We start from the raw sequence: 26135 nt of genomic DNA, 5'->3' as shown, positions 1-26135 counted from the left end.
TCTGCCAAGGTCTGCACATTCCTGACCCTCAGTAATGCCTTCCTGCTCTGTGTAACTGCCTGTGCTAGAAACAGCCATGAGAACAAAAATTCTGCATTATTGTCAGGTATTTAATTGTGTAAAAGTGTGCTCTGTATTACAGTTTTTTTACAATCGTTAGGACACATACTTAGGTCACTTTTTCATAACTCTTCCCACAGTGAGCACAACAGAAGTCTGTGTGGGCTAAACTGTTCATAATTTATTGCTTTGGCACAAAATGCATTCAATTACTACATCTTTCAAATTACATGAATTCTTTTCTCACTTCCACACAACAACCGCCAAAACTCTGTGTCAAACTCGCCAAAACAGGCCAATTTGCACATGCATACATACTGCTTTCAAAACTTAAGTTCAAAACAATAACATAATACAAATACATTTACACGGTAATATTGTAATGAAATATATTTTGAATCTAAAAATGAAATACTATGAAAGCAATTGGACCAACCACAGCTGATTCCCATTGTAGATGAACACCTACACAGGTGTTACTCTTTCAATTTCATGGAGCCAACCTCAGAATAGTTTTGTACTGTGATGTAAACATGGACCCAGCCAGAGATAGAGAAGAAGATGAAGCCAGAGATGAAGGCTGAAAGAGGAAGAAGAGTGGCTGGGAGAGGGAGAAGAATACTTATGCGTGGTGGAAGAAGAATAAGAGGAAGATCAAGAGCTGTATAGTCTCAGATGAGATCGGAGCTACTGTAATTGATCATGTAATAAATCAGGCTGGTCTGAGAGCGCAGCCAAATCTGCAACGCTTATCAATGGCATCTATTGTTAGAGTTTTTCGGCAAACCAACAGGTAATCTGTATTCTGCAAGGGCATCTGACTGAGCTGCGCATTACAGTAAAGAAGTAAATAGAACAAAGCCTCCAAACCTACTTGTGTGTAATTGCTTTTGCATTTCTGCTTAGGACTCACGGTTACCTCACACATGTGGGAGAGGTAGGATGTTCACTGATGTGGAGGAAACTGCAATCGTTGATATGGTCGTCCGAAACAATGGGCAAAAACTCACAGACATTCGAGACAGAGTGTTGGCAGCCAAGTAAACAATTTCCGTCTTTCAACGTTGAAATATGGTTGAGATAAGTCGGTCCGCCTTGACTGGTTTTCGACGTGATTTCAACTAAGTAGTTTCGGACGGACTACGTGTTTTCAACTGCATATAAGATACCACATGTTTTCAACTGATAATGTAAGACAGGATAAGTCTGTTATACATGCTAAAATAACGGAGAAAAACAAACTACCAAACCATGTTCATTATTACAGGGCTGCCAACTCTCACGCATTGAGCGTGAGACTCACGCAATTGACACTTTTCACACGCTCTCACGCCACACATCCATTTTCTCACGCACAGAAAAATTGCGGAGCAAAGAGGTACTTTTAATATTAAACTAATTCTCAGCTCTTAGATTCCGTCAATTTTATTACGAAATTCAGACAAAAATACGTTTGGCGCTTGTAAATGTGACGTGACAGATCGCTGAGCGCCTCAGTTCAAGTGCACGTTGAAGTCAAGTGCTCGGTTCGATCATCTGTTACTTTTTTATTTAAAGATGCAGTACAACTTACCGAAAGTATACATAATATCGACCAATTAGTGTTTTTCAACCACGGAAAGAGGTCAATATAACAGCAGGAGAACAATTATGTCACATAACGTTACATTTACCTCAGGAAAGCCATTTAATGACCATAGCATGTTAATTGAATAGAAAAAATAGCTAGAGAGGAGATTTTGCTGAGCACTATATTACATATTTATTATATTTTTACTTATGTCATTAAATAATTGTTATTATAACAAAAACTGCATTATATTTAATTTAATTTGTTATTTTTAACCTTTAATAATACCAGCAGATTGGGCCCTCTATGTTTACAGCATTAGGTGAGATTATTTTTTGTAAATAAAATTTAAAATAAACATGTATCCAAATTAGACAATATAATATTGAATACAAATCGGAATCAAATCACAAGAATGAAATTGAAATCTTGAAATTTTTGTCAAGCAATAATAAAAACTGTATCCTACCAGTCACTGTACAATGTAAACATTATAACATGTTGTCACTAAACTTTATAAAATTCTATTTAGTTACCAAATGTTTTGACAATCACAATTACACTTATTGTGATGCAATATTTGTTTTTACATACAAAAAAAAAAAAAAAAAATCTCACTCCAAGCTAAACTCAAAAGTTGGCAGCCCTGTTATTATCTCAAATAAATTTAAAGAGTTTTACATATTCCATCAAGACGTTGAAGATCGACCTGTTTTCAACGTTGAAAAGTCGTAATTAGACGTTAAAGATTTACGACTTTTTGCTAGCCGGGAGACAACGTTACTTTTCCAAAATACACACACAAAGACATTTTTTTTTTAGGTATAATTTATACTTCTGTAATAGCCTAACTCTTATGTTGCCTTGTGGATTTATTTTAGAGAGTCATGGAGATTGGAGGTGGGCAAACACCCCACATATTCATCTTTGTGAATGAGCCTGGTTTCAACTTGGCCAAAACATGGCAACGAGGAAGGAACGTGATTGGGAAGAGAGCCACAGTGGATGTCCCGGGTCAGAGGGGTGCCAACATCCCAATGTGTGCAGCAATATCCACTGGTGGACTGCTGTTACACAAACCTCTAATTGGGCGTCTCCTTGCGTCCCTGCATGACCTCTATGAAATCAGCCAACATTTATAATTGTATGGGACACTGTGACATTTCACCACTCCCGTGCAAACACTGAGTGGTTTGCTGCCCATCCCAGGATGGTGTCACATTTCCTCCCACCATCCTCAACCCCATAGAGGAATTCTTTTCTTCGTGGATGTGGAAGGTTTATGACCACCGTCCATGTGATCAAATGTCCCTCCTGGACGCAATGAATGCTGGATGCCTGGACATATCAGCAGAAGATTACCAGGGCTGGATAAGGCATGCCAGAAGATTCTTTAGGCTACTAAATGTATTGCCCTAGATGACATAAGATGTGACATGTGACATTAGCATTTCTGTATCGGTGGATGGTGTGTATACAAGTTCTTGTATTTTGGAATTACTGAGTGACAAAACAAACCCTCATAAAATATATTGAAGCATACTGCATCATGTCTGATTCACTCCAGTAACATAAATTACAGTGAATTCTAAACAGGTGCCCTTGTTTTACAGAAGAAAACATTGTATATTGCTACCTGTTAGTGTTTTTAGGTCATTTGTATGGGTGACAAAGTGTGTTTGTTGGCTGACAACCTTTAGTGTAATGAAATAATGGCTTGATTTGAGACATGTATGAAGCGTTTTGGTAGTTTTCGTGCATTTTGAATGTGAAATGAACTGCTGTGCCGAGCTGAAAGTTGGTTAGGAGAACTGGGTGAAGTTTTGAAAAAGTGTATTGAGAAATGTGTCCTACGATTGTAAAAAAAAAACTGTAAAATGTTAATAACTTCATATTGGTTTATATTAATTTTTTATACGGAAATATTGAATACCATTCATGTAATTTTATACACACACACACACACACACACACACACACACACACACACACACACACACACACACATATATATACAGTACAGGTCAAAAGTTTGGAAACATTACGTTTTTTTATATTTTTGAAATAAGTCTCTAATGCTTATCAAGGCTGCGTTTATTTGATCAAAAATACAGAAAAAAACAGTAATATTGTGAAATATTATTACAACTTAAAATAATAGTTTTCTATTTGAATATACTTTAAAAAATAATTTATTCCTGTGATGCAAAGCTGAATTTTCAGCATCATTACTCCAGTCTTCAGTGTCACATGTGACATCCAGTCTATCACATGATCTTTAGAAATCATTCTAATATTCTGATTTATTATGAGTGTTGGAAACAGTTCTGCTGCCTAATCATTTGATGACTAAAAGGTTAAAAAGAACTGCATTTATTCAAAATAAAAAAAATATTTTCTAATAATATAAATCTTCTTTACTATCACTTTTTATCAATTTAACACATCCTTGCTGAATAAAAGTATTGATTTATTTCAAAAAAAAAAAAAGAAAAAAAATTACTGACCCCAAATTACTGACCCGTAGTGTATATTGTTGTTACAAAAGATTTCTATTTTTAAAACATTTGCTGCTTTTTTTTTTTTTTGCTTTTTTTTTTTTACTTTTTATTCATCAAAGTATCCTAAAAAAGTATCACAGGTTATGAAGAAATATTAGGCAGCAGAACTGTTTCCAACTTTGATAATGAATCATCATATTAGAATGATTTCTAAAGGATCATGTGATAGACTGGAGTAATGATCCTGAAAATTCAGTTTTGCATCACAGAAATAAATGATAATTTAAAGTATAATAAATTGAAAACCAATTATTTGAAATTGTAATAATATATCACAATATTACATTTTTTTTTCTGTATTTTTGATCAAATAAATGCAGGCTTGATGAGCAGAAGAAACTTCTTTCAAAAACATCAAAAATAGAAATGTTTCCAAAATTTTGACCTGTACTGTATATATATAATAAAGTTTATATTTTAAGTTTAAAGTTTATATATAACGGTATATATATATATACCATTATATATAAACTCCATATATCGTGAAGGAATATTATCATATTTTCATTTCAACAACTATAACTACATAAATATTTTTAAGAAATTACATTTTGGGTATACATTACAGTAACAGGAGTTAAACAGAGTTAAATCTGTCAAATAAATGTAAGTGAATGTCATTCAGGCATTCACAATATATAAGTACACAATATAAGAACACAAACGGCACCGTTTGTTACCCGTAAGCAGGGCTGGACTGGTAATCTGGCATACCGGGCAAATGCCCGGTGGGCCGACGTGCTTTTGGGCCGATACATCTCATAATTTTTTTTTCTTTTTTTTAACGGCCCATAAAACTCGTACATCGGCGGCCCATTCGTTTTGTTTTGTTTAATTGACGGCGCTGGGTTAGTGCCGGTGTAATGCATTGGTCAAAAAAAAGTAAGCGTTGTTTTTTTTTCCACTGACAGACCGGCCCATGATGCATAGATCAGCGGCCCATTGGTTGTTTTCTTGATTGACACTGGGCTGGCCCAGTCACATCTTTAAACACCTCCCCCCTCTGGGCTCTGAGCGAGCGTGCAGTTTCAAGTGTGTATCTGTCAAAATAGTCTGAGAGATGGAGAAGAAACGCAAGGAATGTGCAGAGAAATAGCGTGAAAAATAGATACAGGCCCTTCAAGCAGACGCTGTAAAATGTGTCAAGATCAGGGATGTAGTGGAGGCTAAACGCACGTAAACGCCGTTTACGCACCTCCCAAAATTCGGAAATAGCGTTTGCCCACCTCCAAAGTGCGTTTATCCACCTCTACATTGCGTTTATCCACCTCTAAATTTCACGTTATTTGAGCGGACTTTGTTTTTCCAGTGCGTTATCGCCGATCGGTACATGATTCGAGCATTTGGGCCGTTAACGACAGAGCAGAACGCGTAGCACAAACACGGAGCAGAGAGCACAGCGCGCCGACACACACACACACACACACACACACACACACACATGGAACAAAGAGAACGGCGCACACACGTAGCAGAAAACACACGCTCGTGAAGTTACTAAACAAGCTGCGCGAGAATGAAACTTGATCGCAGCCGCAACAGGAAATCATTAAAACAATGCAAAAAAGGGATTTTTTAATTCATTACAGGCAGCTGGTTTAATGTAGGGAGCATGTCAAAACCCAACTGTACAAGAGATTCAGAGGGAATCCTGCACCAGGTTTAAGACTTTTCCCTCTACAGGGAAACACTGATCCACATTTTTCTGATAGACCAAAAATTTAATCAATTAATCGAGGAAATATTCAACAGATTAATCGACTATGAAAATAATCCCAAATCACTAATCATTATGCACAAGTGCATTGCATTGGAAGCCCTGGATATAAGCCTCCCTCTCGATCTCTCATAAATATTTTTGATCTCTCTGTTTTGTCATTTAGTAAACTTTATTTTTAGATTTCAACCATATTATTCCTTTTTGAGTCTCTTTAACAAGAACTTAGGTTAATGTATGAATTGAATATTGATTGTGTGACCTATGATGAGGGAACAACCAGTGATACCCTTGGTAGTGCCATCAAATGATAGCCTATAGTGATGTCATCAGGATACACATACACTGGTAGGCAGTGGCCCACCTTACCGGGTGCCCACGTCGTGGTCCACCAGAATTTATAGTTTACCCACCTCTTTTTTTACCACTACACCACTGGTCAAGATATATATGTTTTCTGCAGCAGCAGGACCTTCATCAGCTCCAGTGGCTGATGAGGAGGATAGTGAGGAGGATCAGGAGAGAGATGAGAAAGTGTAGAGTCCGCGGTAAGCAGAACTACTTTCAAAACACTTTGGCTATGAGTGTAGTAACCCATAACCCAGTTACAGATTGTTTCCACATCTGCATAGTTGACGATTACAGAAATTTACTAGAAGTTTAATGAGACGCGTTTTTATCCATGTTTTCCGCCAAAATAAAAGCTCGATGCAGTTTCCATCAAAATAAAAGATCATGTGCTTATCTCTTTCAAGTATAGAAATTAGGACAAAACTAATTATGAAAGTTTCCTTTATTTGTCAGTGCATTTGTTTTACAATATATGGCTATTAGGCTACTGTCATGAGATTAATATTATAACTATTATTATGTAGTAATGTAATATAGACAGACACTGTTACTAAAAGAGGTTTGATTTTTTCTTTGTTATATTTGCACACTGAAAATGGGTTGGAGCTTTTAATTTTTAACCCTCAAACTGCACCAGATTGATGAATTTAACATTAAAATGCACAAAATTTTCTTAGGGGGAGCTTGCCCCCAAACCCCCCTAGAAGGACTGAGGTCCACCCACCACAGTTTTACCAAAATTCCTGCGAGAAACAATGGTATTGCTATGCCAATGCAGCTTAAAGCTTGTTTTTTTGGATTCATCACTGTGGAGTATAGTTCAATTGTTTTAATAAATTAAAATTTTGTACTTATTTCATCTGTTAACTCTCACTCGTTTAAATACTCACTCATTACATGGCATTAGTGGTTTTAATGAATAGTAGTTGAACAAAAACATATTCAAAGGCGTTCAAAGATGGGTGGTGTTTATGATCATATGTAGTGGGCCAGTCTGGGCCAAAATGCCAGGGTCGATTTTCTGTCCCAGTCCAGCCCTGCCCGTAAGTAGTACTCTGATGTCATGAAAGATAAAGTAAACATCGTGGAACTATAGTTCAGCTCAGCTTGTGCGCACGTCTGTTTTTATCATCTTTATTAACAAAAATCTTTCCTTTACTCTTTTAGGACTAATTCACTGTCTTGCTGATGTAAGACAACACACTGGACAAACACCTGGATCCTCTGGGACTCTCTTTCTTGTGCATGGCGTCCTGTTTCACTGCCTAGTCATTACGCTTCCTGCCACCCACACATACGTCCACATGTGTCAACAGTTCTTTAGCAATTCTAAGAAGTTGAAAATTGTCTGCACAATTGTGTGCACTGTAAGTGTGTTATTTATAGCTCTCCACACCCCACTTGAACACACAGTAGGACCGTTATACAGCACACACCTCTGTTATGAGATATTTTCTTATGAATCTGATCTTTTTGTACTGCCTTTTGTTCAAATACTGCATGTTGGGAGTTTTTTACTTGCTTTGTTTATGGTTTTGTTGCGTGTTTGCATTGTGTCTCTCACTGGAGGTGTTAGAGAGCGAGAGCAGAATCCAAAGGCGGGTTTGGATGAGTGTGTGTGAGGGTCCTTCAGATGTCCTTGGCTTCCAAACCTGTAGAGGAACATTAACCTGCTTTCACACAGGTCCAGCTTTGTCCAGCTCACACAAAGACGTCACTGTTCCTCTCTTTTCCTAACAGGCTCACTGAGACGGTCACAGAATGACACCTTTGTGACAGACTGCGCTGCTTTTCTATCTTGTCCAACAGCAGAATGAAATGAACGTGGATAGTGCTATTGATGTATATATCTCTTTTGCAAATATATTGAACTATATAAAAAAGACATTGACTTTTCTGGGAAAGCACTTTTTGTAAAGTCATGATTTGCTATTTAGAGTGTAAGCTAATGAAGTAACTGTGCAGCAGCTTTCTGTGTTGTGAGGCTGTTGTGTGTAATGAAAAGTCACGACTGACAAGGTACAACAAATTAAATCCCAGCAGGGATCCCGCAAGGGCAACAAGACAAACAATACATAGGAGTCATGAGAACGGTCCAATTAAGACCAAAGCCAGTCAACTCTTGTGGGAATTTCGGTATTCTCTCTAAAATCAGTTCAAGCCAGAGACAAATAATCTGATTTATAGGGCACATAATGTTTCTTTTTTATTTTGTTCTTTCACTGTAAAAGCTTTGACTCATCAACATAAGTTAAGCAATTTTCAACTTTTTTAATAATTTATATAAGATTCAACTTATTTTTTAAAGTCAGTTTAATGTATTTTAAGTTGAAATTACTTAAACATCCAAGGTGATTGTACTTAATTATTATTATTTTTTTTTACAGTGAATTGCTACTTATTTGTCAACAAATCAATAAAAGAGGTGCTCAAAATTCAGAAAAAGTAGTTTGTATACCTCTTTGTGCTCATTTTTATGTGGTTTGTATCACAACAAATTTTGGTTCACAGTTATTGTTCAAATTGTATTTGCCATAAATTAGCCTATTAACTGTCAGAGTCCCAGTGGGTATACTTTAAAACCTTTTAATTGGTTCTATTTTTGTGATATCAACTTCAAATGTGTAACACTTTCCAGTGGAAGATCAATAATATGCATTTAGAAGGTAGATCGAGTGAATATTTTCATCTCATGCAGACTTTAGGTGTGACTTTTAAAGCCCTTAAATGAGTATTGGACACTTTAAGATACCTTTTCAATGCAACACATGTTCAGTCAGCACATACATTCAGCTAATGTTGACCAGAGACTAATTTAGCAGTAGCTGCTGACATAAATATCACTTTAAAAACACTTACAAATACAGTGTAACAGCTTCTATTCATCTATGTTCTTTCAGCTTGAAGGCAGCACTTTATAAATGAGTCACTGGGTGTGTTTGATGAACTGTGAGGTGAACGGGAGTTTGCAGATGAATTAGTTCGGGTTTACTGAGTTTGTATGTTTTCCAACAATTGCTTTAACTATAACGTCAAAGACACTTTGCAAACATTACATGCCCAGTGAGGTCACATTTTAAGCCTTTGTTCTTCTATAGGCCTATCGTTTGAACCTAATGCAACAAAAATGACAAAGGGTCAGTCTTTTGAAGTTCTGTGGTAAAGAATGAAGATTGTATAATACAGAATATAAGAATTGTTTTAATGGGCGAGTCAGAATAAGCGCTGTGGTGACTCCATAGATGGATCTCTGTAAAAAGTTTCAGCTTCAGCTGGAGTTTAGTTCAAGTTTATACAGAAAATGCACTGAAGTGAGGATTTCAGCCATTTAAATTGAAAAAACTGTTCCTGTAATGAATTGTTTTGTTGTTTGTGCAACATTATGAAAACGAAAAAGTTGGCCATTGCTCATTACAGGCAAATAATATATCACTCTTTTATGTTACACAGCTATTCGAGGTTGATCATTTGATACCACTCAGTTTACATGTACAACAAAATTCTGATTAATATCCAAAAATGGTCATAATTTGAACAGGCTATCATATTAAAGTGCTGGCCTGCGGCCGATATCACGAAGCCGGTTTAGGTGGCTAGCCTGTATGTTTCAGTTTAGTTTGCGTCAACCAAGGATTTATAGGCACTATGAAAGTGTCTCGGCTTTTAGCAGTTCATCACCATAAATGATGCTCCATGGCTAACCTGCTCTGGGGCAGGTTATGATCAAGAGATGATTATCACGTCCTGGTTATTGGAATGAAGTCTTTACCAGAAAATAGATTTTCTTATCGAAAAATTATGTGCATCTAAACTTTGACAGTCTTAAAGATGTCTGACTCTGACAGGTGGCAAATTGAAATCAACTTGTCTTGTGAAATGCTTGCTGCCAAATTGCGAACAAGTTTACATAAGATACATTACATAATTTAGCCAAATGGGTGAAAATGTGTCAAATGCCTTTTTGGAATCGAATAACAAACGGCTGCAAACGCTATATTCAATGTCATTGGAGAAAAGATGCTTGTGTCTCAAGGACATGTTTTTATGTCTGCTTTCTCCTTAAATACCCAGCACATTGTGCTCTCAATGTGAGGAGAAAATGCTTATCATATTACCTATAGATTCAGTATCTAGATTTTACCGGCAGCGCTTAACATTTGATACACGGTCAGGACGGGCTGCAGGGAACACATCCAAGAAGGCAGCCGGGGTGAACTTGTCTACACCGATGAAGGTTATCGGAGACAGTCGAGAAAGTGCAGACGCATCCTAAATCACGTTTTACATAAAATCTAGAAGGTAGTTTGTGTTTTTATTGTGAATTTAGCTTGGGTGGATCATGTTATCTCGAATGAAATGTAAGACAGATGCTGGGGAATTGTTGAATATGATGAACAGGATGTAGGGAAAGAAATTTAAAGGGCTAGTTCAACCAAAAATGGAAAAAAGTCATAATTTACTCATTCCAAACCTGTATATTAGAATGTAAGATGATGTTTTGAACAACACTGAGGTCTAAAAAAATTGGACCCCATTGACTTTCATTGTGTGGAGGCAGATATGCATTGATAACCTCGCTGTATAATATAATTTGGTGGTACATTTGCATACATGAAAATTTAGTGGTACATTTGCGTAGGTGAATGTTTATTTCGTGGTACACCTGCGTATAGGTGAATATTTATTGGAATATAAAACCTCTTATAATACGCGAAGGAGAATATTTACTGGAATAGAAAACTATTGGTAATATAATGCAAAAACTGTAGCTACTGCTGACTCTTTATGTAGCTGCGATTAATTACCAGTCTGTGAAGCTTGATTTGAAACCTCATTTTTTGAAAAGTCTGCATTACTGGACGAGGGAGTCACCCAAAGCTACACTTACTTGATCAGCATTGCTTCCCAAAAAAACAACCTGATATTTTATACACCTGCACATACTACAAACTCTGTTCTTTTTTATTGTGAAATTGTATGATGAATAGAAAGTTCAACATTACAGCATTTATTTCAAATAGATTATAAATGTTTTTAATGTCACATTTGATTAATTTAATGCATCCTTGCTGAATTAAAGTATTAATTTCTTAAATTTCTTTTTAAAACAAACAAACAAAGGATTAATGTCTTCATCTTTCTGACCTTAAACTTTTGAACGGTAGGTCTCGGATCCGCCTCGGTGCGCGCTGTATCGCACCACCCTGTTTATTTACCACCACAGTTATTAAACAGAACTGATCAACACTGAACTTACCTCAGCTGAACAATGACACTATTTTCTATTTACAGCTGCTTTACAGTAAAATTTAACTCTTTAACTCTGTTTGCATCATTGAATCATTATTTTCCTGTTTATCACTGTAAAGCTGCTTTGAAACAATACCTATTGCATATATATATATATATATATATATATATATATATATATATATATATATATATATATAAAAAGGTGACATTGGTCATTTGTACATAGATAATACAGTTTTTTTATAATAATAAAAAAAAAAAAAAAAAAAAAGTGAACTTGAACTATATGTTCCATGCTTTGGTCATGTGTTGATGTAATGGCCGCCTTTAACAACCCTCCATCTGGAATCGTGTAGCTCAGGCTGACATATTGAGCAACTTATCAGCAGCATCTATGTAAATGTAATGACTGGTTAGGGTTTAGAGAATTTTCCATTCAACTAACTTCCCTTTGGGAAGTTATCCCAATGATGTCCCTGTGACCAGGTCATATGCGCAATCAGTCTCACAATGACATTTCAGAATGTCAAAAATGTAGTTTTTCACATGGTGAATAAATATCCTTTCAAACTGCATTTCCCATTCAGTGAAATTTTAATATTTACTGTACATTAATCAAGAGAACCATTACAAAGATATTCTGCTCAGATTGAGTGAAATGCTTCTTTGTACATATAAATACAAAGTTGGAAAAATAATAAAAGTGTCATTAGTCCGGTTGCTGCACCCAAAATTATTATGATTGCACATTATTAATATTTTATATATGTAAATTAGGGTTTATGCATATGTATGGTGTCCAATATTTACAGTGATAGAAGCAGCATGTCAGAATTCCATATACAGGATGAGAGGCAGAAAACCAGCACGCATTTATTTTACAGTCCTTTGCTCATCTGTGCTTTCTTAGTAAGCACAGCTGGTAGCATTGCAGTAGTCTATACAATCATTGGTACAACTTATTTTTTATAAAGTGTCCCATGCACAAACAAGCCATACTGTACAATTCCACGTCTTCAACGGCTCAATCAGGTTGAGATAACCCAACACATTGTCTTTCAATAGAGCAAACCACCAAAATGTTGCTCAGTTACTCTGAGTTCACACAAGTTGGTCTATGCAGTCGACCACAGCGATGGAAAGAAAAACAAAATCACGAATCTTAATTTAGAAACACCAGGGGGGAAAAAACAGCTGGCGTGAGCAGATCACTGGGGTCTTCTGTTGAAATGTCCCTACAGAGAGAAATAGAGGAAACATTAGATTACATTTCTGGGATCAACATGAAAATATTAATTTAATATGTTACATTTAAACAAAAACAAAAAGTACATCTAAGAGACACATACAAATTATATAATTTAAGTGTAAGGTTCATTTTAAAAGTGATTTTTTTGACAGAAAGAGAAAATAGCAATAGACCTTAATCAGGCTAGCGCCATATTTAAGTTTTAATAGGAATGAAAACAAGGCTGTGAGGGATAGAAGAACAGTGCGTTCAATGGATTGTACCGTTGCTTGACAACATACATTGTTGCCTTTCCAAAAATAAAACTTTTAGTAGACAAAAGGGGCTATTTTACACAACATTTTCAACTGAAAACTTTTTGGCTGTTCATTTACACAACAATGGCGTTTTGGGGGCGTAAAAAACGCATACTTTTGAAATTGGTTTTCAAAGTGCAAGTTTTTGAAAACGATACCGTTATCGCCTCCATGTAAACAACAAAAATCCGAATTTGTGAAAACGGTGACATGTTCAGTCTATAGGCGCGCAGTGTTTCTTAAAGTGACATCGCCAACTACTGGCCTGGCATTAATAACACAGCGTTTTAGTCATTTTCATGGAACCGTGTGAATGGGATCATTTTGAAAACGTTGTTGTCTGTATGCGAAAAAAAAACAAAGGACAAACTTTTCCATTTTTAGTACATCGGTGTCATGTAAACATACCCGAAAACTCCATAAAACAGTTTTGAAAGTTGTGAGTTGTGAAAATTATATGATCTAGGACCTTTAGTGCTTGCCATAGTAAAGACTATGGGCAAGGCTATCCTTCACAGCCTTGTTTGCATCCATGTTAAATTCAATATGGCGACTAACCAGACCAAGGTCTATACGAGAATACACAGATGCCTCATGTGACAGAGGTGAGAAAAATGGTAATTAAATGATTTTTAAAAAGAAAAGAAAAAAGGAAAAGCCAGAAAACATACAGTTTAGATTAATAGATTTGATCTCTTCGTCCACCCCCTCATACCTTCATAAAAAAATGAAAATGATTATAATTAACACAAACAAACACAAACAAAAAATTCTTAAAACGGCCTTTAAATTCCTCCATCCCAGACAGACGTCTACAGTCACTAAGTGCATTCTAGGAATGAAAGCAGATCTTGAAAGAATGACTGACAAGACAGAAAGAGAAGAATTCCCCACGGACATGTGTAATTGAGAGAGACGATAAAGTGCGAGGCAAGACCCAGAAATGTGAGAAGAAAGTTCAAGTTGAAGGATGTTTTGAATGGGTGATTATGAGCTTCAATATCAAACCATTTAAAAATCCGTCATTTTAATGGTTTAACAGCTTGACAAACTTTTGATGTTTACAGGCCACAGAAACATCCTTCAATTGAGTTTGCCACATATAATCATTTTTATTTGTATTTATATACACACATCACCCTTACAAAGCTGAAGGACACTTTACAGTCAATCGGATTAGTAGAAACAGAAAAAAATTCTGTTCAATTGTCAGTAGGTTAATGTGCATGCATGTTGAAAAAGACAGATGAATGTGAAAGGGCGACAGACTGGAGAGACCCAAAGCACACAAACACAGCATCACTAATGCGCCCCACGTACATTTGAATATTTTTGTCTCATATCATCAAGTTGTGTTGAGGGGCTGGTGTGACCGCTTTGGTCTCTGGGTGGAGTGCCTACGGATGCTCGTGGAATTATATTGTTATACGATTCCCCCTGTGGCTACAGCCGAAAACACAGTCCAAATAGAAATGGCAGGTGAACACACAAATGCACAAATAACATTCAGATCGACGACATTGAAAGAAGATGTGGAGTTTTGTATTTGTAGCTCTCTTTTATTCTTTGTTTGTGAACAGGGACAAGACTCGGTGGTTGTATGCATAGTCAAATCAGTAGTAAAATATGTGCACTCACATTACCCACTCCTTTGGTGATGATGGCCAGTTCTGTCGGCTGATATATACTTCGGTGTTGGCCGTTATAGCCACCGTATGGGGACACGGGATTACCTGAGAACACAATATTTAAAGATAAAGTTAAATGTTTGGACTTGAATACACCCTTTCATGACATGCCTTATACAAAAACTTCAGGAGACAAAAATGGCAAAGCTGCTATATGCAATAAAAGTGAATAGATAACCTGTTTCCCCCAGAATATTAGTATAATAGTTTTTCTCACATTTGTTATGACTGATGTTGAAATGACACTCTTTAGAATATATATATTTAGCATATTTATGTAATATCTGAATTTACACTACTGTTCAAAAGTCCGGGGTCAGTGCGTTTTTTACTTTATGAATACTTTTATTATAGCAAGGATGAATTAAATTGACCAAAAAAGTTATAATGTTACTAAATATTTCAACTAAATGCTATTCTTTTGTGTCTCCAGAAAAATACTAAGCAGCACAACAGTTTTCAACATTGATAATAATAATAAATGCACCAAATCAGCATATTAGAATGATTTCTGAACGATCATGTGACACTGAAGACTGGAGTAATGATGCTTTGCCATCACAGGCATAAATTACATTTTAAAATCTATTCAAGTATAAAGCAGTTATTTTATATTGTAATAATATTGCATTGTTTAATTGATACATTTTTGATCAAATAGCCTTGGTGTGTGTATATACGCATATAGACTTTTTATATTACCGGTATGTAGAATTTAAACACACTTTATTCACTTATTTTGGAGGACAAGCACAACAATAGAATAATAGTTTTAATACCCTCGAGATATTTGCCTTTCTTTTATATCCTCTGAACAAATATCTCAAGTTACCTCAAACACCAGACTTGTGCATTAGTATGACGCACTATGGTTTGATAAGGTTGCCCCGGTGCAGTGGGGCAGAAATGTCCTCTTGCTCTGTGAAATACTGATGATACTATTGCCACACCTCAGTCTCCGTGGAGACATGCTAATGTAAACACATGCCTCAGGGTCTATATGCGTTCTCATATTGACTCATGCCAGGGTGGAAGAGGTCTTCCATTTTGCTCTGGGTATTCATTTACTAGTGAGATATGACTCTTGAACTTTCCAAACACTCCCTGTCAATACAAACTGACGCATTCCTTTTACTTCACAAAACCACAAACGATATGCAAATATTGATGAACATGAGGAAATGTTATACCTATGGTACGTCACTGATAGATTATTGAATATACAGTATGCAACCGTTCTTTGTATCAGTTATTGGTTGAGTAAACACAGTTGGATATTGTTGTTTTATAATAGAGAGGTTTGACACACAGCTCTGAATGCATGGAAACACTCAGCTACCTGTGGTTCAACTTCATGGACATCAAAGGGCAGAAAAGATATTTGCATGTTTGGCCAGAGGAAACAAGCAGGTGCAAAGACAAAGAGAGAAACCGACAGAGAGTGAGAAGACAGAGAGAGGAGGAGAAAGAGGAAGAGAGGACAGATGAACAGCATGTTCAATGCGGTACCATCAGATATTAGACGGAGTGGATTCAAACATCAGCATATCAAATTCAGAGGTGTAAGCAGCAGTTATTGTGAAATTCAGTCCTGTTTCCAGCATGTTCTGCAGCTTTGTCCTCTCTCAAAGTCACACGTTCCCTCTTTTCTTTGTATGTCAACACACACAGACATATCAGGTTTCTGAATTATATACTTGGCAGGCAGAATTAGTTTAATTTGTCATCACTGCATGGAGCTTTTGAAACAGCATAAACAAGAGGTGTAAGGTTACATGCCTGTACACAACGTCAAAGAAGTTTCAGATCCATAAACAGTAATAATTAGAGTTTGGAATTGAGAATTCATTCTTTAAAATACTTGGAATGATCAACGGGATGATTTTTATGATGTTCGACTGAACAGTTCTAATACGCATTAGGCCTACAATATATGTGAAACCTGAACACACTTAGCTTTAAAGGCCTCATTTCAGATGTTTTGTTCTGAAACACGTCAGAACATAACCCATAATGTAACAAGTATACATTCAACTCAGTGCTTGTGGGTTTAAACTTTCGGCTACAGTTTTCTCATACGTGCCAAATATAGAACATCCATGCTAATGCGTTGGTCTTGTTTACTGTATAGCTAGCTATCAGAATCCTTCTACCGAATTTAAATATGTCAAATGCAAATTGCTATTAGAAACATTAAAGAATCTGATCACAAATAAAATCATTATAAATGTCTTTACTGTGCTTTTAATAAATTGAATGATCAAATGTGACAGTAAAGACATTTATAATGGTACTAAAGATTTCTATTTCAAATAAACCCCACTTTAATTTTCTATTCATCAAAGAATCCTATCACAGTCTCCACAATAAGAAATGTTACTTAAGCACCAAATCAGCATATTAGAATGATTTATGAAGGATCACGTGACACTAAAGACTGAATGATGCTGTAAATACAGCTTTTTCATCACATGAATACAATTACATTATATATTAAAATGTATTAAGAGTAAAAAGTTATTTTAAATGTTACATTTATTACTTGCTTTTAACCCCAAAATTTTAAAATGGTAGTGTATACACATTTTAGCAGATGCAGATAGCCAATAACATTTTAAAGAACGGAAAAATACATAATATTTTACCTGATTACAGAACAAAAAACAAAACCTCAATAAATAAATATTATAAATAATAATAAATAGATGTACAGTAGAACATTTTATATCTGACATAGGAAAAAGCCCTTATGTTATCTGGTTCCAATATCAGCCTAATCAACCGATGCTGATAAAAACACTAATATTTCCTGATAATGTTATTATCACAGATATATTATGGATCCCTAATAAAAACTAGCTTGTAAAGTTTATTAACTTCAAAGCAAAGATGATAAAGTTAAGAGGCATACAAAGTAAAAGCTTGCATTTACCTGTGTGCTCATCCATAGAGAAGGCCTTATTCTCCATATATATACTCTGTGTGCTTTGTTCCTTCAGAATGTTCTCGTAACCTCTGCTGGGGTACAGATCTTCCTCAACAGCTGGATCGTCATCTACCTCACTCAGGCTGCACACCGCCGGCACATTGTGGAACAGCAGGAACACCCATGCATTTGACACCAGTGCTATAGCCAGTGTGGGGTCATCCCATGTTGGCCCACCATGCTTTGAGTTGCCGTATACATACATGACAATCCATGCCACCCAGATGCCCACCGAGAACAGTCCTGTGACCAGGATGAGGGCTCCATCTTTGCGCCAACGCTTGTGCTTACCTGCTAATATGGGTAAGGATGCCACTATGACTGCCAAGAGTAGATTTAGAACATATATGAGCGCCATGACAAAATCCTGGTTTTCAATGTTACAGGGAATAGCAGTGGCAGGAGCAAGGGTTCCGGTAAAGTTAAAGTTAAAGTTAAAGTTAGTTGGGTATTGTACAATTGTGATAATTAGCCATTCTGTGTTGATGACAACTTCCACCAGCCAGAGTCCCAGAGCGCCCAAACACCAAACCCAACCTCTGGGCCCCGAGTTCCTCCTGACTAGTATGTTCAACCTCACGGCTTGCATGAGAAGGCACGAGAAGCAGCCGGCGAACAACACCCCGAACAGAAAGCGGCGTGACGCGCACGTGGCGAAGTTCTTCCCGACGATGAAGGCGAACGTGAGGGCGAACAGTCCAAACGTGAAGATCAGGAACACAACGTGAAGCCCCAATGAACTGCGCCAATTCCTGTCAGTGATAAAGGGAAGGCTGGCTAGCAGCACGATCAGAAGAATCAGGGTGGCCACCAAACCAGCAGCTGCAAATGCCTCCACTACAACACCCCAGACAGCATTCAGGTCGCACAGATTGAAATACAAGGAGTCCACATTGGCGGCACAGCCCTTGGGGATTGAAGTAGTCTGTGCCAGTGATCCAGGAAGAATGCATAGAGCAATGAGGAGCAGTGGATGAAAACGTGGGGATTTGGAGGTGAGGTGATCCATGGTTTCCAGCACTTGAGATCAGACAAGAGAGAAAAGCAAGAATGAGCATGCAAGCATGAAGCAATTAAGAGTTACAACAAGATAGTGAGTGACATTGACTCAAAATCCTCCCCTTACATACCAAGGGAGGGAGTGACAACGTCAAAATCGTAATATCACAGCCATCTAAACGTCACTCACAGGCCCACCCTGGACATTAGGTCGGCTCTTCTAAAGGTGTGGTCTCACTAGACTTTGAGCACGCAAAACTACTTTAGACTTTGCAATGAATATAGGCATCAGGATTATATAACTTATATGATGATTTAAGTAGCACCGCCATTCAAACTTCTGGGGTCAGTAAGAATTGTTTTAAAAGAAATTAACATTTTTACTCTGCAAGGACACATTCATTTGACCAAAAGTGACAGTACAATAAAGACGAATAAAGACTGGAGTAATCATAGTGAAAATTCAGCTTTTCCATCACAGGAATAAATTACATTTTAAAATATATTAAAATGGAAAACAATAATTTTAAATTGTAATAATATTTCACAATATTACAGTTTTTACTATATTGTTGATCAAATAAATGCAGACTTGGCAAGCATAAGAGACTTCTTTTTTTTACATTTTAAAAATCATACTGACTTTAAACTTTTGAATGGTAGTGTATATACAGTAAATTAGGGTATTTTCTAGTTATAGATTTGTTACAATTCCAATTCTCGTACAGGGGTCCTGGAGGGCCACTGTCCTGCAGAGTTTAGACCCAACTTGCCTCAACGCACCTGCCTGGAAGGTTCATATGCTTAGTAAGACCTTGATTAGCTGGTTCAGCTGTGTTTAATTGGGGTTGGAGCTGAAATCTGCTGGGCAGTGGTCCTCCAGGAGCAGGATTAGACACCCCTGATCTAGTGTGACTGCACTTTATGAGCAGAGATGAATCATTAAGAGCAGGTTTTCCACACCTGGAGCTCATCCAGATCTGTCTGTTAATAATTTATTAGTCTTTTAAAGAATATTGATTTTCTTAGTTCCACTTTCAAAACCTCAAAGAGAGTAATTCAGGTAGAGAAAAATGTAAAAAACCAAATGGACCGGCCCTTACAGAAAAACCACACGAATTTCACATGTGAAATACATGTATTACCATTTAACAGCTTAATCCAGGATAAATTAGAATGAACGTCAATTGTTTTGTTTGAAGAAAAAATAAAAAAATAAAATGGTCAGAGCTTCCTTATTGAAAGAGATTACAATAAATCTAATTCAATCAGAAAACTCAGTACCCAAAACACATGAATCTTAGTATTTGGTTTTAGCTTAATTCCCTAATAGTCCTATAGTAAAATCAGTATATAAAAACACCACCTATGTTCTTCGTAAAAATTAACCACAAAGAATCGAATTAGACTGAATTAAAGCAATGAACAGATCTCATTACAACCAGAACTAAGACTGTTGCCCAGTAGTGTTGAGTCTGTTCCTTTTTAACAGGTTGTGTCTGTTTGATCACATTACACTGATTTTATTACTTAATCAATACTACTGATACTGCAGGAACCGCTAGAGTACAGTGTGTGCTTAACTGACGCCAGTCGTTTTCAGATCAGATTGATAAAGTCTATTGTATAACAAATGTATATTTGTTTGACTCTTGCCCTTGAAGAACTCTGGTTTTCTCTGTAAATCACAACATTAGCACAGGCATAATGCATATCTGAATTGTAGCTCCAGCAGAGAATTGAAGTTTTTGAACAAAGAGTGTTCAAAATATAGTATCATATATTCTACCATAAATGTCAACAATGTGCCAAATAAACATTCAACATGCATTCTATTTGAAATTCAAATGCCTTTTAAATCACTGTGTAGTTTTCCATAGTGGGGAAAGCACCAGTGAGGATGAGTATTTATATTTTTAGTAGCCTAATATATTGTTATAAGTAATATAGACAGTTAAGTCACATATATAAAGATTAAAAAATTCTACTGTGTCATAAGGCAAAGCTAACAATGCCGATGAGCGAAGAAACATGTTATCTAGTCATTATATTTTTAATTGTTATTTTATTTAGTTCTTTTTTATTGTTATTATATTATATTTACAAAAACTATCATGGGCTGTGTCAAAAATATAGCTACTTTATCCGATTTTTGTTACAGAATGCAACAGATGAAGATGAAGAAACAAATGTAACTGATCCACAGTATGATAAGAAACATAACAGACATCTCGAAAGGTTTAAATGCATTTTTGCTTTTTAGCATTTACCAATCCATGTTATTTAACGTACTCATTTTTGACATACAGCCGTTTGAACCAATCACATAATTCAATCATTTCCAACGCACCAATCAGAGCGCAGCACAGTCAGGCACTCGTGTTTGTGACTGACTGGGCGTCTCACCTGAACAGGTGAACAAAGATTCTCTTCATTACTCAAAATAGATATAACGGGAGTATTTCAAAAATAATGATTCACTGAGCTGATTCACATTTTGTATTTTTAAAATCAACCCCCAAAACAAAACGTCTTTAAATAATCGTGATATTTTTACCAACACTTTTATAAACACAAAATATTCCCCTAGACTCCATGAAACTGATTGACGCCCAAAACACATATCTAATTAATATCAATAAGCCACAATAAACACAATAAATCACAAAAAAACCTAAACATATTGTAAAAGTGTAAATCTGTTTACAATATCACAAACATGCACAAGAAAATAATAAAATAAACTCACCTTTTGCAATCAGACGTAGATATATGGCGTTTCTCTGACTCTCTTTGGTAGGCTATATGAGCACAATTTACCTGTTCAAGCAAGTGCATGAAAATAAATAAGACATCGCGACGCCAAAATGTGCCAGAGAGCAGCGGTAAGGTATTAAACCCTGAAAAAACAATGTTCCCTTTGTATTCCAGGCAAACAAACCTTCAAAAAGCTTCAAGGATAGTCGAGGGCAAACACTCGGCGAGTTTTGATAGCTTTCAGCCGCCACTGATGTGACTCAAACTCTCAGTTTCACTTGCGCGCGCGCGCACACTCAATCTTGCGCGTCCCTCTCGAGCTCCCAGCACTCACCGTCGGGAACGCGCCTGTTTTCACTACCTGGAAAAACGGAGGGGGGAAAAAGAGGTGTCGTAGAGTGAGCACTTTATGGTGGAGAGTAGGGACTTTGTAAGCTTCATATAATAGAATCTATCCATCCATCCATCTATCTATCTACATTACAAGAGCCGTTACTAACTTTAGTTGCGGACTTTGGTAATTTGAGGCCTCAATGCTGCATAGCTTTGCTCTACCCCAACACCAGCCTACTCAGGTAAATCCAACAATGACTTTGTTTCTTTTTCTTTGGTTTCTTCTGGGCCTGAACACAGATGAAGGGACAATCTTAACTTTAAACATAATCGGGGCAAAATGAAGTCACAAATTATGTCTTGCCCATTTAAATGTATGCCCAATCTCTTAATATGTGTTCAAAACACGTTGCTTCTGCGTAATATCGATAAGTGATATTACAAATATATATTAATATTATCTACATTCCACATTTACAAGCAGAAAAGTAACAGGTTCAAAACTTAATCCTGTGGGAATTCTAAAAATGATATATTTCTAAATGTGAGAGCACACTGCCACCTAGTGGAAAATCATCAGGTAATCATTATCCTTTATCCCGTGCTTGCTTGACTATTACTCACATTTTCTTCTGATTAATCAGATTTATTTGATATCTGTCACATGCTCTGTGCAAATTTTTTTTCTTATGCAATTCAGGACAGTCAGGACAGCATGCCTGGGGTCAAAAGCCTTGCTCAAGGTCACTTCATGATCCTCTTTCACTCTCCCTTATACGGTCTTAGATAAACCCTAATCTGCTTCTGGTGCTATTGTGTTAGTCATACCATATGGAGGACTTTGTTCATTTTTTTAAGATTACAATTATGATATACTTGAAGTAGAAAGCTAGCAGACTCATTGTTTCTTTTCCTGTCTTTTCCTGAATGTTCTCACTCACACAACAGGATATAGTTATCGCACAGTGTGTTTTCTTTCATAGTTTGACAGCAAAGAAAAAAAGAGAAAAAAAGAAGAAGAAATTCAAAGAAAGCATGCATCACATTATCTGAATGTTTTAATCACTGAAATGCAACAGAGCTTCAGGCTTGAGTGCATTTATTTTTTAAAGGACTCAAGACATAAATAGATCCTCATATCCATTTAATTTCCGATCAAAATGCAACAACAGTTTATCATTGCACATATTCAATTACACAACCAAAGGAAAGCTTGTGCGTCACAATTTAAAACATGAACAACAAAGCAACTCCTTTAAGGGAAAGCATCATGCAAGCGCCACATGCAAATTTGTGGGGATATTTGTAGTTACGCCACATCATACAGAAACACGTTTAGTGATACAAATCTAAGTCATATTTCATATATGAAATGATTTTATGCCAAAATTATATCACTTGATGAAACAGGAAGGTAGGTCTCATGTGGCAGACATCACCAACAAAACATTTTCATTGCAACTTATTTGGAATCAACTCTTATTTATGTCATTAATTTATCTACAGTTGATCATTTAAAATCAAGTCAGTCACAATCAGCACCTTTTCTCGATACATTCTTAGTTTTATGGAACACTATTTAGTGCACATTAATCAAAAGAAACAATCATCAAAATGTAATTTTAGAAAAATATGTCATTCTTGCTTATGGGAACACAGATATTTTTGAGCTTACACTGCTGTTTTTATATGTACACTAACCAGCCAAATTTGACACCTTGCAACTGACTGCAAACTCTGGCATAAAACTCCCAATTTTCATAATCCAGTCAATTCCCAATGGAAAAAAATCCAACCACATAATTTAACATCCACTGTAAAATTATTTTGAAGTTGTGAATAAATGCTATTTTAGTCTTTCTACAGAATTTCACATTTTATTCAATTTGTTACTTGCTGTTTCTTTTAAATGATTTGTGAAATTTACTAGCATTTCTAAGTGTCAATAGTTTCAAAGTAAATCCTACACCTTTTTTTTTTCAGTGTACAGGGTTGTGAATGTCATTCCATGTTTATCTGACCAGATAATGTAGGTAAAGTAGAAAAGATACATAGCAAGGACAAAACCGTGATCTGCAGCTGCTTAAGACGCACCAAATCTAAAGCTGACCTCAAACAGAGCAGGTGATTTATTGTCTTAAATATTCAGACTCTTTCTTGCGCTGTCAGCCGTCTGCTCACATTAAGGCTGTAACGATAGATGTGCTTTCTTCTCAGGCATCTGTGTTTGTGATGCAGCGGGAGACTTTTTTCAAAGAGACAACATCTGATAACATCTGCAGGGCCAGAGGCACCCTCTCACGATAGAGAAGGGAGAGAGAGAGAGAGCTAGAAAGAAAAAAGGAGAGAGAGAGAGAAACAGGATGCAACACTGAGTGCTGAGAAACACAAGTGCACTAAAAGGACAAGAGAAGAGTTCGTAACCAAAGCTCCAGATAACAAGTGAGTTTTCCCCCAAGACCAAACAGTTAAAAACTTTCCTCTGACATTTAACAGACTAATTAAATCAAAACTTTTAATGTACCTTTTAGCCAAGACTACACTTCATTAAATCATTAGTCATAATTAAAAAGTTTGAAAGAGCAGTGCTATCGTTTGTTAAGTCAGGGACTGATTTAATTGATTCATGCAGTCTCTCTTCCATCAGAAACTCAAATTAAACTTTCACAAATACATTTTATATACAGTCGGCAGGTGTGTAAGTGAAAACATCAAGACTTTGGTCATTGTATCACATTTTACTCTGCATTTAGATTGAGCTTGTCTATCTAAATGAATCTGAATCTGTTCTCTTTAAGCACACACTGGCAAGTGCTGCACGATATCTGATCAGATAACAAATTACAGTCACTTAATCGATTCTGGTCCATTCTAACAAATTGAAATTGTAGCTGTTGCTGCATGGGTACGTGCACAGAAGCTCAGGGCTGGCTTTATTCAGCAGACCTTGAGCTCCTCGGATCGGCGGTCTGTTTGTACAGCGGCGTCTTCACTCGTTGTGTTCCCACGTCGAAGCCCCTTTTAAAGCCTCATCCAGTCGCCATGCAATGAATGCACAGCTAAGCCAGCAACTGCACTTTGCACACCGGGGTTAAAAATGTCAACCATCTTGTTCTGCTTCACTGGACGGGCTGTGAAAGGGTTGAACTTAGTCATGCAAAATAACCTACAGCTGCAAGAAAGGTCTCGATCAGAACAGTATACGCAACCTTATGTACGTCGTCTTGTGTTTGATGAGAAAATTAAATGCTTATCACATTTGTTTCTCATATGGAAAATTACTAAGTGAATAATGATTATGATGTCTTGATTGGATTTAATTTCTAAGATGGCTTCAAATCTAAAACTGCTTTATAGTACACCCTCAGAAAAAAAGGTAGGCTACAGCGCTGTCACTGAGGCAGTACCCTAAGGTACAAAAGTGAAAACTTACCCCTAAATGGTACATATTAACAGTTAATAAATTAATGAGTGAGAATAAAAGAAAAGAGTGTTAATGAAACACTATTGTAAAGAACTTCATTAATTTACAATATGAGCAACATTTATAAAAACACAATATATGACACATATTCTTGCAATATCAAAATACAACATTAAAATGGAACAGTTCACCCAAAAATATAAATAAAACTGACAAAATGTACTCATCCTTGTAAACCTGTATGAATTTCTTTCTACCAAAAGTGAAATTTTGAAATGTCCGAATGTGTATTTTGATATTTGTAAACAAATTCAAAGAAACATAGGGCATTTTCATATAATGAATGAAATTCCATCCTTTTTCTCACACAAAGCTATCTTGTACGGCTTCAGACAACCTGGATTATACAGCATGAGTCACATGAAACGTTTATACTTTTATGTTGCTTTTTTTTTTGTTATTGTGGTGCTTGATCTCGATTAGTTTCATTATATGGAAAATAGTTTTCCTCCTACCTGAGTTTCACAGAAGAACGTAAGTCATACAGTTTGGTAACACAACCCAAAGGTGTCTAAAAGATGACAGAATATTCATATTTCCACCTATCCCTTTGAAGGTTAACCATTTATGTAAAATGACAAGACATAATACTCATTTAATGAGCCAAATATCTTTGTTTCATAAATACTGTAGCAAGTTTACTTGTCCCCGCAGAGGACAGCACGATAAATAACACAGATATGCAGATCAGTGCAAAACACACTCTATTCTGGAATGGTTATTTCTTGATTGTTAGATGCCCAGACAGCAACATAGTGTCGGCTCAGATCCGGCCCACATCTGGTACTCATGGAATCCACATGCACCAGATGTGGCCCGGATCTGGGCCGA

At 36.4% G+C, this 26135-nt stretch overlaps 1 protein-coding gene across 4 annotated transcripts; it reads right to left on the bottom strand.

The window, feature by feature from the left end:
- Positions 1-12070: 12070 nt before the first annotated feature.
- On the bottom strand, positions 12071-21819 carry gprc5c (G protein-coupled receptor, class C, group 5, member C). 4 transcript variants are annotated; one of them, XM_084134768.1, is made up of 6 exons: positions 21672-21800; positions 21480-21550; positions 17678-18751; positions 14696-14790; positions 14378-14500; positions 12071-12747 (listed from the first exon to the last, which is right to left on the bottom strand). In XM_084134768.1, exons 3-6 carry the CDS (start codon positions 18738-18740, stop codon positions 12721-12723), a joined length of 1308 nt encoding a protein of 435 aa, XP_083990894.1. In that variant the 5' UTR covers positions 18741-18751; positions 21480-21550; positions 21672-21800; the 3' UTR covers positions 12071-12720. The 4 variants fall into 4 exon arrangements, with proteins under 4 accessions (XP_083990894.1, XP_083990896.1, XP_083990895.1 ...); XM_084134770.1 differs by having other exon boundaries at positions 14378-14494; XM_084134769.1 differs by having other exon boundaries at positions 14378-14494; positions 21480-21819.
- Between the last annotated feature and the right edge of the window lie 4316 nt (positions 21820-26135).

Source organism: Abramis brama (assembly GCF_963993115.1).
Source record: "Abramis brama genome assembly, chromosome: 14".
Lineage (NCBI taxonomy): Eukaryota > Metazoa > Chordata > Actinopteri > Cypriniformes > Leuciscidae > Abramis > Abramis brama.
The sequence above is the reverse complement of the archived record's forward strand: the minus strand, read 5'-3'. Positions and strand labels throughout refer to the sequence as shown.

Bases quoted from the DNA above. Each gene is read 5' to 3' on its own strand.
- gprc5c (XM_084134768.1), bottom strand. From the start codon at position 18,740: ATGGATCACCTCACCTCCAAATCCCCACGTTTTCATCCACTGCTCCTC. The intron at 14,501-14,695 runs GTGAGTGCACAT...TTTCGGCTGTAG, and splicing joins TCACCAAAGGAGTGGGTAAT to CCACAGGGGGAATCGTATAA. The intron at 12,748-14,377 runs GTACGTGGGGCG...TTCTCTCTGTAG, and splicing joins TGAGACAAAAATATTCAAAT to GGACATTTCAACAGAAGACC.